Source organism: Mustela lutreola, chromosome 5 (genome assembly GCF_030435805.1).
Source record: "Mustela lutreola isolate mMusLut2 chromosome 5, mMusLut2.pri, whole genome shotgun sequence".
In the NCBI taxonomy this organism is placed as follows: Eukaryota; Metazoa; Chordata; class Mammalia; order Carnivora; family Mustelidae; genus Mustela; species Mustela lutreola.
The window spans coordinates 119,385,590-119,401,245 of record NC_081294.1 but is presented as its reverse complement, the minus strand read 5'-3'; the positions used below and the strand labels follow the sequence as shown (position 1 = coordinate 119,401,245).

Here is a 15,656-nt window from a genome sequence, read left to right as displayed (position 1 = left end):
AAGGAGAGGGTAACTAGAAAAGATACAGTATTATGAGGAGGATGAAATTGGGGGGAAAAAAACCTTTGAATATTGTGATAAGGAGGTAAATGTCATCCCCAAAAAATCCAATTTTGAGATGGACCAAAACCCAACAAAAAATACTCAACAGATTTCTTTCTCTTTCTCCCTTCTGCTTTTTTTGTTTCCTTTGTTGGGATGAAAACCTTAGCTCCAGGTCCTGGGAAGATGGCTCTAGACAAGTTGCACATTCAGAGAAAGTCTAATAGTAATGATATGGACTAAGATAGTGTGTGTGGAATTGTAGAATGTTCTCAGAAGTTGAAGGATGTTGCATGAAGACAGCAAATTACCACAGGCCGAATGTCTGGTTTGGACCAAGTACTCCTCATTCAGAGGTTCCTGTAAAAAAAAAAAAAAAAAAAAGGCAAAGCAGACTTTGAGATGTTGGAGATTCTATTTTAATGTAAACAGCACAGGCAAATCCTTACTCCCTTTGTGATCTTGGGGGCAAGTCACTTCATTTGTTTCAACTTCACTGTGTTGTTCCGATGATCCTGTAAAACTGGGATCATCGGCACTCGTTCCGAGGAGTACTGTGAAGATGACACGAGGTCTGTAAAGCAGTTCATGTGATGTTTGGCATACAGAAAGTACTTTGTGAATAGTAGCTTTGCTTTCAGAGCTGGTATAAACCTCTTTTTCTAAACTCAGATATAAAAGACCTATCAAAATCCCCTATTGTCTGCAAATCAGTGTTATGAAAATTCTGGGTCCCATCCTTCCAGGCTGGCAGAACACTTAATGCCCTTCTTAGGGCTCATACCCCAGTCCCAGGGTGGTGCTGAGGTCCCTGTGAGGCTTTATTGGTCATCAGTTACCCAGGCACCTCGTTCAGTTGCAGCCATCAGGTGGGGCTTGGGATCTCCAAGGAGACCGAGAGGCTGTGTCAGGATGCTGGCTTCCCTCAGGGCCCCACACTGACCAGCCTCCCTGGCCACTGCTACTTGCCGACCCAGGGGCTTTGCTTTCCAGTCCCAGAGCATCTCCTCTTTCAGAAGACACACACTATTCTACTTTGGTATCATACAGTGGTGCCAATATTTTACTTTTTCGGCCTGCAAAAAAATGGCTATTTCACGTAGTTCAAATAATGATTTGAAAGGTTTAGTTTTCTTTCCTTCCTTTTTCTTTCTTTCTTTCTTTCTTTTTTTTTTTTTTAAATCTAGGAAGGCAACTGACTTCAATGTCTATTTGTGCTTTATCAATAGAAAAACCCTCTGTGGCAAAGAAACAGAAACAGACTACTTTATTTCAGGGCAAAGGAAAACAGAGAAAAATTTAAAAATAATCATATTTCATTGAAGCATCTTGACACATTTATATGGTAATAACAATAATGATTATTTTTATTGTAATTATTGCTCATATCCCACCCCCTTTCTCCAACTGTATCCTCTCTGCACGGTTCACTTCACGGAGCCTATAGATTATTCATGCTGTGTTGATTGACTAGCTTTGTCTCCCACCTCCTGCACACCTGGCACACTTCAGCTGTGTCACCCTGCCGGCAGCTACCTGCCTGCTCGTCATTCCACTAACCCTTCTGTGTTGCTGGGAAGTACCCGCTCCTCAGACCTGTCACGCTGATAAACTTCTACTCCTTAAAGACTGAACCGATACAGGCTCTCCTCTGTGTTCTCTGAAAAAATTTAAAGCATCATCTTCTATATTTTTGCAGTGCCTTATTCTCAAGCTATTTAGACTTAAGGTGATTGAATAAGTTGTCAGCTAAACTCAGACACTTAAAAGAAGTTGCTAGCAGTAATTATGCCAGAACAACAGACATAAACCAGGAGCGCCCAGAGAAAACCAGAGTGTATGGTCACCCTACTTCTCCTTACCTTGCAGTCCCCCCTCCCCTTCCCTCCACAAACATATACATCTACACGGTCAGTAACTCCCTGGAAGGCATAGGCCTCAGCATCTAGGATAATATGACGGCTGACTCATTAACTGATTAATTAAACCATGGGGATTTTGTTGGAGGAGAACATTCTAGACTAGTGAAATAGCATAAATGAACAAAAGGAGATGGGAGGGAACATTTATGAGGAAGAGCAAGTAAACCAATCTGTGTGGAACAGATATTTGGGGATTGGAATATAATTGGGGAAAAATATTGTGCCAACTCTTTGTTGTCAGGCTAAGGAATTTCAGGGGAAGGTTTACACATGGGGGAATGACAGAAAGGATAGCTGACAGTTGTATGTCAGAGGAATTTGAGGGAGAGAATGACAGAGAACCGCTGAAACTTTTTGAATAAAAAAGATGGAAATATGAATGCCTAGATGAGGACTCTTTGTCTCTTAACCTTTTATGCTTTAGACTGCCAGCGCTAGAAACACAAATTAGCCTGGTTTAACAATTTAGGGGAATGTATCAGCTCAGTTAACACAAATACATAGGCATTGCTGGATCCAGGTTTTCAGGGTCATATCATATCATCAGGGATAGTCTATCTCTTGGTTATACTTCTTACTGTGTTGCATTCATTTTCAGTCAGGTCCTCCCCAGAATCCCCATCAGTAACTTCCAGTCTACTTTCTACCACCTTAGCAACTCCGTGGAGATGGAATGCCACTTCACCAATAGGCCTAGCAAAAATTCAGAGGAGGGTTCTCTAGATCCTGAAAATCAAATCACAGAGGTAAAATTATCACAGGAGATATAAAAGTCATAAGCTTTCAAATGAGCATGGAGAAGAACTGTACTCATTCCAAAATGATGTAGATTCTATTTATTCAAAATACTTAAAACATAAGACACAAGATATGTTTATTTATTTGCTCCACTTTAATTCCAGCATAGTTAACATACAGTGTTATATGTTATCTTTAATCCAATAAATATTTTTACATATTATGATATTGGCATATCATGCTAATAGTCCAAACAAAATAGAAATTATTATTTCACCTTTCCAGTCCAACCTATAAATACAATCGTGTAGGGACTTATGATTACTTGTCTTTGAGGAAGTCATAATGGAGCCAGATGAGGGCTGAAAAGGCAATTAAGGTGGCTCTGTCTTTGTGGGAATTCCTTAAATAGTTTTACTAAGGAACCAATTGGTAAATCGCCGTGACAGAATCTATGGGTAAATCGCCATAACAGAAACATTTATAAATTTATTGTAGATTTATTTGTAAATTTATTTGTAAACATTGGTAAACCTATTTTATTTATTTGTAAAACTATAGCATAATTCTGGGAAGATTGTAACTGAATTTTCATGAAATGTATGTTCTGAATAAAGGGTACAATAATGTTCAGAACACAAATCCAAAAGAGAGATACAGATTGAACTGGATTTACACAGGTTTTGGAAAACAAAAGAATATGTGTAGAATAATTCTATTTGGTGATCAAGTTATATATACATATATTCATTTATGTATATCTGTATTTAATATAAATGAAACACTGCATCACAGGCTATCACTTGTTGATGGGTTTTGGCACAATTTTAATTTTCTTAGTTGTCTTTTTTTGTTCGTTTTCTAATTTCTAGAATGAATGTATATTAATTTTTAATGACAAAAGGAATAAAAATTTTTAAGAGAAAGAGAATTTTGACCTAAAGGTAAGCTAGCTTTGCCTTTTGAAATGATGTCATCGTGGCCCTTCTCAAAATTTCCCCCCTACAGATAGCATAAGTATCTCAACAACAATATTGAAAGAATGTGTCATTTCTCTTATATGTAAATATTAATCAAATACAGCTTTACTGCTTTATGCTTGGGTAAGTGATAAGTATTTATTTATTTTTGAGAGAGAGACAGGGAGAGGGAGAGAAAATCTTTTTGTTTTTTTTAAAGATTTTATTTATTTATTTGACAGACAGAGATCACAAGTAGGCAGAGAGGCAAGCAAAGAGAGAGGAGGTGGGGAAGCAGGCTCCCTGCCAAGCAGAGAGCACGATGCGGGGCTTGGGACCCTGGGATCACGACCCAAGCCGAAGGCAGAGGATTTAACCCACTGAGCCACCCAGGTGCCCCAGGGAGAGAGAATCTTAAGTAGGCTCCACACTCAGTGCAGAGCCTGATGAGAGGCCCAGTCTCACTACCCAGAGATCATGACCTGAGCCAAAATCAAGAGTCGGACACTTAACTGACTGAGTCACTCAGGTGCCCCAAGTGATAAGAATTTACTCACATTCACTGATACCTATCTGACTAAATCAGTTTTTTTTTTTTTTCCAAGAACGTATCTTTCAAGAACAAGCTTGTGATACAGACAATAGTCTGAATCAAGAATCCAGCTTGATAGAAACCATCTTTAAAGTACTGTACCATTGCAATTTTTCTCCACAAACATTTGGAAATGTTTTTGTGAACTACATGGAAGAAGAACAATTATGGGACTTTCTATATAATATCCCAGGTATGAGAAATTTACTATTTGCAGAAGTGTTTTATAGATAATTAAATAAAACTTTAAAGATGTTTTGAAGATTTTATTGATGTCACATTTGCTGAGTCTGTTGTAAAAGTTTCTCTTACATTTGTTTTTCAGTATAAACATTTCTTTGAGAATCATTAACCGTTAGGTCCTATCAAAATATAGTATACCTGGGACAAGATGAAGGGAAGATTGGGGTGAGGGGGAATTATGTAATACAGATTTTCTTTTTAAATTATTATTAGAAAGTGTCCTCACAAAATTTTAATTTAATATTTACCATAGATTAAGTTTTGTTATTGAACATAAAATATTTTGAAAAAATATTTTGTGATTCTTAGATGTGTTTATTCAACAGATAGGCAAAACCACTGGTCAATTTTCTTTAAATGTGAAAGGCATTTATTATTATGACCATAGTGGCTCTGTCTCTACAAAGCCAGTACGTTCTGTTGTTCCTTTGGGGACCATATGTTTTTCCATTTGTATTGTTCTTCTGCCTACAACTAGAATGGATGATAAAGCCAGAGCAGGTTGCGTTTCTGAATAGAAAGTGTTCCTGGGTTTCCCCATCTTCTGGGCCAGGTGGAAAGGTGCTTACATTATTTTATACTTAATATCCTGACTTTAATTCTACATAATATCTTGGGAAAACAAAGAATGAAAACTTAGTAGTTAGTCCATTAACTATTTACATCATTTACATTTGGCTGTCGGCCTATAAACTGTTTTATATACTGTTTTGGAAACTGCATTTCCATAAATTATTTCCTGGGACCCATATAAAAAATCTAACTTGTTCATATTCATGGTTTTGTTCTTCCTGGACTTTTTCACTATCCTCTAGACGTTACTTGAGTATCTTTTTAGCTAGTTTAAAGTCATTATGTTACATCTTCTCTTCGTCATTATCCCTGAAAAATAGCAATAGATAACTTTTTGTAATGATTTTAAAAACCTGAATCTAATTCTTAATGGCTGTGTAATAATTATCTCCTTTTAAAGTTTTATCTCCTAGTTTCCATGTATTTCTTATGTCTACCTCTTTACCCAAAGGAGGGACAGTTTTCAGGTTAGAAAGACTTAGTTACTTCTGATGTAGACTTTATGGAAATGAAAGAAAAATAACCTTGAAAGCTCTTCCACCCCTATTGTTTTTAGTTATTCAGGTAAATTGAGAGCCGAATTCTCTCTTAGGAATAAAAAGAATTGGTGACCCACATGCTTCAACCATTATTTATTCTTCAACTCTTAAGCTCTTGAACCGTTTTGATTCTTAGCACAAAACTGTACTAAAAATGACCTAGAAGATACCAGTGGCCTTTAGGTGCTGCCCCCAGAAAGCAAAAATGCTACTCATTCCTAGTTAGTCTTCTTTTCATCTACACTTTGAGCAAACCCTTCTCCACAAGGTCAGACAAGTCTCTTAAAATAGATATGACACTTATTAATACAGTCCAAACTGTGTGGGGTATTTCAAAGGACCAGAAATTCAAATTTGTGAAGTGTCCTTGATCTTTGTTTAAATTGTTTCTTTGTAAATATTAAATATTCTCTGGATCTTAAAATATTTTCTGGAACTAAGACCCTACAGCAGTCATGAGGGACTCAACTTTTGTACACTTATGTATAAGATATACACATAAGTGAATACTTATAGGTATTATTTCAAACTTTCTGTTAGGTGAGCTATGAGTAAGAAAAATTAAAGTTTTTCTGTGAAGTATCCATTTATTCTCTACAAAACCTGGACCATCACTGAGTATTTTGTGAGACTCCTGGAGCTGACTCTCCACGGAGAACAGAGCCCAGTGCGGGGCTCCACAGGGGCTTGATCCTAGGACTCTGAGGTTAGGACCTGAGCTGAAATCAAGAGTCCCTCAACAGACTGAGCCACCCAGGCATCCCAGCAGGATGGTGGTTTTAACAATGGATTGAGTCATGTGAGAAATATCACCTCAGGGCACCTGACGGACTCACAAAAGCATGCAACTCTTGACCTCAGTGTTGTGAATTTGAGCACCACTTGGGTATAGAGATTATTTAAGTAAGTAAAAGTTTAAAAAAAAAAAAAAAGAAGAAGAAGAAAAAAGAAAAAGAAAGAAATATCACCTCAAAATTTGAGGGAAAAAACATATAAGTACTTTTCTGTATTGATTCAAGTAATTATCCCAAGACTTGCTGTCATATTAAAAAACAAGTAAAATTTTATTGCATTTATCACACAAGTAATATATAGTCATGGTGGGTAATATATATAATCAGAAAGAATGCAGAATGGCTGACAAAAGGACAGAAGGGAGGGAGGATATGAAAGAAGCAAAAGTAAACGGAAAAAAGGGAAGGAAGAGGAAAATATCTAAAATCCCATCTGTCACTGAACCTCATTATTAACGTTGTAGAGTATATCCTTTAACTCGTGCGTGTGTGTGTGTGTGTGTGTGTGTTTAAAATAAATAGCATGTCATGCTTTTCCTAACCTGCCTTTATTTATTTTTTTAGTGAATAATATATGGGTTTGTTGTGTAGATGTAGGTATTTAAACAAATAACCAATTATTGGACATTCAGATTATTTTCAATTTTCTTTTATATCTTTTACATGATTATAATTAATTTCTTAGGTGAAGTCCTAGAGACAGAATTAAGTGGGTTAGCAGGTAAGTAAAATGTTAAAGTGTTGATATTGTTGCCAAGTTGTCATCTAAGAAGGTCATACCATTTATATTCCTACCATTAGAGTTCCAAACCACAAACAGATATTGTTATTCACTGTTATTTTAATTGCTGTTTTCTTTATTACTAAGAAGAAACTTTTTTCCCCAAATGTTTATGGACTGCTTATTAATTATTTGATTTCAAGGTTAAAAGAAGCTCTCCTTTTCTATAGCTTTGAATTAGATTACTGAGAAACTGAATTCCCAGTTGAATAACACACAAAATATTGCCAGGTTCTGCTAACTATAATATGCTGTCTGATTTTAAAGTCTCAACGTGCATGGAGTCCGAGCTAGAGGTCATCCGATGCTTGAGATTGGCACTGACCGATGCTGTCAAGGACATTGTACAGCAGATAATATTTGTGATGAGCTCTGGGAGGAACTATGAGACCAACTTCAACAAGCACAGTGTTCCTGATTGTTTGCGTGAGAGCATTCCCAAGGAATGGAATTATATTCCACAAGAAGCTAAAAGGAAGGAATCAAGCAAAGGTATCTTTCTTTCTCTTTCTTTCTTTTCTTTCTTTCTTTCTTTCTTTCTTTCTTTCTTTCTTTCTTTCTTTCTTTCTTAAACATATCTGTGAGGACAATTTTCCAGGATTTGAACTCAAGTAAAATTCTAAAAATTTTAAGATTTGTAAGCTGTATTAGTCCCTTTTCCACCGTATCTATATATTTGGGACCTATAAATTTTCTTTCTTTCTTTCTTTCTTTTTTTTTTTTACTGTGAGCCTTATGACCAAGGAAACTAGAAATGAAAATGACTCAAATGGTTATCATCTTTAACTACCAAATCAGAATTTTCTGTGATATCTTATGGTAATATTTATATTCATGGATTATTCAATGATTGTGAGTAACCTTAAATCTACTAAGTAATCTAAAATTTATACTTTCAAGAATATTGCTCTGATGTTCAATGTAATATTTTTCCTCAAAGTTTTTTCCACTGTATCCACCAATTACTACTTTCTTTTCTCTTGTTAACAGACCTACTTGTGTAGCGTTTAGGTAAAAAGTAATACCCCATTTAGTAACTACATGTTTTGACAGAGTATTTTCCCCCAATATCTACAGTTCTGAATCTAGTGCATTGTTCCTATTAGGGCCTATGCCTCTAAGTATATTTTAGAACCATCAGTTCACATTACTCTTTTCTTTAATTTTTTTAAAGATTTATTTATTGGGACACTGGGTGACTCAGTTACTTAAGCGTCTGCCTTCAGCTCAGGTGATGATCCTAGGACCTGGGATCCAGTCCCTAGTTGGGCTCCCCGCTCACGGGTGAGCCTGCTCCTCCCTCTCCCTCTCCTGCTGTGCTCTCTCACTCTCTGTCAAATAAATAAATAAAATCTTAAAAAAAAAAGATTTAATTTATTTATTTTAGAGAGTGGGGAGGTGGAGCAGAGGGAGAGAATCCTCAAGGAGACTCCCTGCTGAGCGGGACCTGGGGCTTGATTTCAGAACCCTGAGATCATGGCCTGATCTGAAACCAAGAGTCAGATGCTCAATGGACTGAACCACCCAAGTGCCCCTCATTTATTTTATTAAGACCTCTCCTCTTACACGGTTTCTTTGTACCTATGTGTTTCTGTGTTAAGATTCCTTGGAATGTATATTATGTAACCATGTTAATGAATCTTCTTTAGGATTTTTAAAATAATACTTTTTCCTTTGTATTTATCTTTAAAGAAGAATATTTTTCATTAATTTAAGGAAACTCAATGGTAAAATATTCTAACTGAACCTACTAAAGTCAATCGAAGGGACTAGTCTTTCATTCTTCTCCATGGAGATCCTAACTAATGTGGCTTTTATCCAACAACCTTATATTACCAACTCAAATCAATTATCTATCTGTGACCTTTCACAGTAATGCTTTAATTCTGTCCAAGCCCTATTAAACTGCCTTTGAATCTAGTAAAGCCATTTAATTGAAATTGGAAAATGTCAGCTTTTCATTACTTAAGTTCTTCCTTGTCTGAGTTGTTGCCATCTCTCCTCCATTCTAGCTTTTAGATATGTCATAGATTTTGAGCAATTCAGGAGGCATAATCTATAGCTAACTTTTATTGCATGAGTAGCACTATTTTGTTTGTGGCTTTCAAGTCATTCCATTCATGAAAAATTTTGCTTTGTACAGGTGTTCTAGAATTCTTCCATAATCTTTCAAAGAACCTCAGGTTCAAAAAATGTGCATATGCTAATGAAAGAGTAGGCTTTCCTGGTCATCACCCCCCCATAATGGTCTCACAGACCAAGGGAGAGTTGCAGTGACAATCTTCATATGAAATTTTAGTAAAGTTTCATTTCTTCCTTTCTTCTCATTTATCAAAGAATTATCTTGTACATCCCCGGGGTGTTTGCACCCATTTAGAACCAGTTACTAGTCTTTGAGCACCAAGAGGAGGTATCTACTTTAGAGTTTATAGTTAACCTCAACTGAAATGCTTGGCATATAGTGTTAACTCACTTAATAAATATCAATTGAACAGGGAAGGGACTTAATGTCTTGCCTATAAATATTTTCTGTTTTGCATACGGTGGTGGTGATAAAGGTTGAACACTGTCAGTCTAACAGAGGGTAGAGAGATGGAGAACCATGGTATTCTCCTATTGTCATATCCACCTGGAGTGTGCAAAATGGTTTATGCAGTCACTTTCCTCCATTATTTTCTTTGTCTGTATTTATAATGTAAAAATGATGATGATCTGATCAGATTTGGTTAAAAAAAAGACTTTAGAAAAGGAAATATATGGGAAAACCATTTGAAATATGACTTCCCATACATTATTGTTAAACAAGAATCCCTCTTAGGTACATATCGTGCCTTGAGATACTAGCTAAAGGTGGTTGGAAATCATCTTGATTAGCAAAAGATTTCAAAACTAAGTATCCAAAACATGAAGACAAACTTCTGTAATTGTTTTCAAGGATGTTTTAAGTCAAGTGATAGTTAATGGAGTACTTTATAGTATTTGTCTAAGCAATGATAAATGATTAGAGTCATTTTTTTGTTTTTGGTGGTGGTTTGTTTTTTTGGTTTTTTTTTTTTAGATTCTAACTTATTAAAAAACAAATAGTCACTAGCTTAAGGGAATATTTGTCCTTCCTGAAACGGTGAAAATGAGAGAACACAGAAAACACTCTGGTGACAAACTGAAATGCATTTTTGTATTACTTTGTCAGTAAATACTGTTACATAGAAAATAGTGAGGATTTAAGGAAATAAATATGACAATAAATCATACAATGTAAGAGATTTACCAAAGAGTTGAATGAAAGTTCAGATGCTTTTGCTACAGCTCTGCTTAGGTATTTGCTCCCTTATGTTTCAAAGAACAGATATACCCAAAGTAGTTGTTTTGTTTCATTGACAGCAATTTCTTTTAAAGATTTTATTTATTTAAATAAATAAATAAAGAGAGAGAGAGAGAGCTCATAAGCAGGGGAACAGCAGGCAGAGGGAGAAGCTGACTCCCATCGAGCGGGGAGCCTGATGCGGAGCTTGATCCCAGGACCCTGAAATCATGACCTGACCCGGAGGCAGCTGCTGATCTGACTGAGCCACCCAGGCATCCCTCATTGACAGCAATTAAATGAAAGATATACCAGAGAAATTTTTGTGGCTGAATATTACTTTTTACTTATTTTAGGTTTTTGAGTTTTTATTTTTAAGTAATCTCTAATACCCTTTGTAGGGCTGGAATTTACAACACCAAGATTAAGAGTTGCATTAGGCCAGCCAGCTAGCCTCCCCAATATATTATTAATTTTTAAGATTTTATTATTTATTTATTTGACAGAGAGAGATCACAAGTAGGCAGAGAGACAGGCAGAGAGAGAGAGGAGGAAGCAGGCTCTCCCCACTGAGTAGAGAGCCCGATGCGGGGCTTGATCCCAGAATCCTGGGATCGGGACCCGAGCTGAAGGCAGAGGCTTTCACCCCCTAAGCCACTGCATCAGTCTCTCTACTCAGTGGGGAGAGCCTGCTTCCTCTTCTCTCTCTCTGCCTGCCTCTCTGCCTACTTGTGATCTCTCTCTGTCAAATAAATAAATAAAATCTTTTAAAAATAAATAAATAAATGAAAATAATGCTTTATGGGGGAACTGTTGGAGTAATTATTTTAAATGAGTGGATTCTGGAGAGGAAAGAGAAAAAAATGTATTCATGATATCATTTGCATGCAGATTGTTGGAAGAGAAACTGATGGCAGAAATATACAAAATGGTATCAGAAGTTATTAAGATAGTTCATTTTATAAAAACCAGAAATATTTTTATAAAAAGCAGTATCACCAATAAAAATATCCTATCTACACACTTCAGAACCTAGAAATAGAATTTTCTAACATAACTGAAAATATTCCAAATAAGAGTTTCAGTGATTCCTGAATGTGTTTCTTAAAAATACAAAAATGAAATATTTTTCTTTTTGTTTTCAAGAATAACCATTGACATTATGATTAATGAATATTTAGCAGTCAATGTCACCAATAGCTTTTGCCTATTTGATGATTGATATTGAAAAGCAAGTGCCATGATTTCACAAGCACAGTTATTGATACACTTGTTACAGTGTGGATCTACATTGGTTCATGTAGTAGATTTTTCACCTAAGAGAGCCAGTAAAATCAAGTAGGGAAACAAACCAAACTTAGAACCTGTCCTTTGAATCACTGTATCAAAATGTTAAGCCCAGATTTTAAAAATAATAAAGCATATTAAATGACATTATCCTCAGTCAAGAAATTATTATGGACGTCTTATACCATTAATAAATAACATTTTAAAAGTGACTTTAAGATATTATTTTGTCTTTACTTCATTCATTGTAAATTTCCTTTCTGCATGTTTTATAATCACAAAATATATTATTAACAACCAGTGGTTCTTGTCTAGGAAGAAAGAAATGATAAATACATAAATATTCATATCACATTGCATCCATCCTAAGACATACATTTTTTCACACTTTGTCAGCTCTGAAATTGGCCCTTCTAACATGTAACATATATATGCCTTAGATAGAAGCCAGAATATTTAAATAAGGACAGAAGAATTAATGTGTGGCATTCTTAAAAGATCCCTTCCTGGAGTATTGTTAACATCATCACAGACTCCCACAGAATCCCTATGATTTGGGTTTATTCATTTGTTATTAGTCTAAAGGTTCTGATTGGAATCGGCCTTAAGCTTTAATAAGGTATGGGGATCTGAGTATCTGGAGTCCTCAGATTTTCTAAAATATCAGTAGAAGTGCAGGTGTGAAGAGAATTGGTAATCTTTATCTGATATCTTCTTAGATTGTCAAATGTTTCCTTGGTATCTGCAGTTAAACTCTCTTTTGAATAAACAGAACACAAGATAAAATCTTTTAAGTCAACACCTGCGAGTAGAATAGGGAATAAATGACACAAACATGTGAAGAACAATAAACATTTAAAATCATTTAAGAACACAGGGAAGAATGGTCACAAAGGAGTTTCTTAATTTGTTTTATCTCTATTTCAAGCTTACTCATTTGGATAAAAAGAAAACATTTATCAGGGAACTATTCTTTACCAAGTACTGAATTAGGTGTTCTTGAATCTATTATTTTACTGAACACAATAATCTTATGAGATCTTTCAAATATATGTTGGGCCCACTTTAACAGACTTATGAAGATGGTTCCAGTTCATTTTTATCATGATTCTTAAGTTGTCATGAATTTCTGTGGAGTCACCAGACAAGACATGTTTTCCAAGAGCTTTGTAATTTTTTAGAGCTGAGTGACTTCTTTAAATGTCACAAATATCTTGAAAAATCTTTCACATTGTTTTAGTATTTTTGTTTAGCAAAAGCAGTAAAGAATGTTTTACTGAAGAACTCAAAGCTACCTTCTTTTAGCTTGTCACTCAATTTAATTTTTCAAATGCTGTTATGTATATAAGTGGATTAAAACACCGCGCCTGGCTTTGTGGGATAATCAAAGATCGATGGGGTGGTTTTCCATGCTCTTGAGGAGCTTTTTGTCTGTTTGAAAAGACAACTCATGAAGACATAAATAACATAAACGATAATAGATGATAATGCAAAAGGTGACAGCATGGCATTATTACAGACCTAATTACCAAAGTGGTCATGCAGATAGGACATTCAAATAAATTCGTAGGAGGAGAGGACTTTGAACCAAGAGTTGAAAAAAATGGGTGACCCATGGAAACAGAGGGCATTTCATGTGAGAGTAATGAGATATGCAGAAGCCTAAAAGCAGCGAGGATAAAAATAAAGATAAGGTTTACAGAAACTGGCTGAGGCCGGACTGTGGAATGTTTTGACAGCAACACTCCAGAGACTGATCTCATAACAGTGGGAGCAGCTCAAACAACCATGGCTGAGAAATTAGATAACACACTTTATGGTATGTTAATTTGGCTTCATGACACAAGAGAGAGGCTGGGCATGGTCCAGAGCAGGGAGATGAGTTAGGAGAGCAATGCAGCAGTCCAGGTACCTTTTGTAAGGAGGGTTTTCCATAGGTCAGTAGCCATGTTTCACAGTGAGGTGAAACTGTATGTCAGAGATGAAGGGGAAGGAGGATTTATCAATGTGGTTTCTGGAATGAAAGATCAACAAGACTACTTTAAAGATTTTAAAAGAAGGAAGAATTGAAGGGATGGGGGAACAGAGAGGGGGAAGGGGAGGGTCAGTAAGGCCAAGCTAGTTTGGGAGGACAACAATTAATTTGATCTTAATTATAATGAGTTAATGATTATTAGAACAGAGAACTGAAATGTCCAATAGGAAGCTGTAGTTGTAGGGTTGTTACCCTGGAGAAAGGCCAAGACTGAAGATTCTAAGACTCATCTAGAAGAATAGTTCTCCACTGGGAAAGATTTTGCTCCCAGGGGACATTTGGCAGTGCTTGGAGACATTTTTGGTGGTCACACTGAGGAGAATGTTACTTGGCATCTAGTGGGTGTACTCCAGATATGCTGCTAAACCATCTTGTATTGCATAGGATAGCTCCTCCCAACAAAGAATTATCCAGGCCAAATATCATGAGTGCCAAAGTTGAGACACCCTGATCTAGAGAGGGAGCATCAGTATATCCTTCAGAGAAATGACACCAGGCAAGGGAGAGTGTGTGAAACCATCATTCAAAGGCAAGGACTTCTTAACAATAACTGCATTTAAGAACTAGCATGGGAAACAGTTTGTTGGCTTATTCATTCACCAAATCTTTATTGAATAGCTGATATATGAGGTGCTAAATGTTGGGGATACAGTAGTGTCTTCATAGAGCTTATGTTCTAGTGGAGGGTGACAGATCATTAACAATTTAATAGGTAATTATTAGGTGACAAAGTAGATAACGGAGAGGAAGTGGGACCTGGCATGGGAAGAGCACAGAGGGATGCTTTGGATGGGGTGGTGAGTGAAGGTATCTGAGGAGGTGACATTTGGGCTAAAAAGTAGAAGGGGAGCCAGGGACAGCAAGATCTAGAATGATTCTGTTATGGATTCCAAAGGAGAAGGAGGCTTAAGAAAGTACCAAAAGCCACAAAGAGGTCCAACAGGAATGCCTATACATTTGTTAATTAATAGGACACCTGAGCCCTTTAAACCTGCAATCTTAGTAAATAAAATAAATAAATAAAATAATAATTTTAAACGTTCTAATCTTCATTCTTGAGAAAGGGGGAAAAAAGTGAGTTAGAGATTTGAGGAATTTTAGGCAGCCCCGGAGGGGACCCCAGTGGAGTTCTGTCGGAATATGTCAAGCACTTGCTCTTCTCGACAATTTTCTCCACAAAAATTAGACATCCCCACGCAACACTCAAAACAACACAGTGACGGAATGCAAATGCTAATATTAATCATACCTTTTCTTTCCTTTCTTCCCCAGGCTTCACAAGGCTTGCTGCTCAGGCAGTATCTATTGTAATCAGCAAGTTACCTATGGTGATTGCATGTTTGCCTCCCCCAATTAAATACTTCTTTTTTCTGTCTGAGAGAAAAATGTCAAAAAACTTTGTTGAATTGAAGAAAGCTAGCCTTCTTGTCTGGAACTTGATTGTAATTATATGTCGGATATTTGAGGATGGAAACACTGTGGAACTTTTAACAGGTGCCTCCCTTGACAGAGGGAGTAAAGAGAAACTTGGTTTAATCTGTGTGTGTTTGGAAAGCATCATGAGAAAGCAGACAAGTGGCCCTAATCGCATGACCCAGAAGGTCATACAGAGCATCGAGCAGGAAAAACCCAACTGGCTTGAGAGCCAATTGGTGAAAGCAAGGAAACTGAGCACCGAATGGTAAGGCGATGTTTTTCTCTCACTGAATTTCATCAGATAACATTCACAATAACAAAATCACCAATAAACAACAACAAAAGACTGGGAGATAGGCAACAGTGGTTGTGTTATTAACTTCATGGGAACTTTGACGAATACAAAAAGATAAATATCCCATTAAAAACAGGAT

At 36.3% G+C, this 15,656-nt stretch overlaps 1 protein-coding gene across 4 annotated transcripts in view; it reads left to right on the top strand.

Annotated features, from left to right (window-relative positions):
• KIAA0825 (KIAA0825 ortholog) overlaps positions 1-15,656 on the top strand; it is a 410,058-nt gene that overhangs the window by 178,016 nt on the left and 216,386 nt on the right. For all 4 annotated transcript variants that reach the window (XM_059175470.1, XM_059175467.1, XM_059175469.1 and 1 more), the window contains 3 exons: positions 4,267-4,446; positions 7,451-7,675; positions 15,079-15,487. In XM_059175470.1, coding sequence (XP_059031453.1) covers positions 4,267-4,446; positions 7,451-7,675; positions 15,079-15,487 — 814 coding nt within the window. The remainder of the gene's footprint in view (positions 1-4,266; positions 4,447-7,450; positions 7,676-15,078; positions 15,488-15,656) is intronic.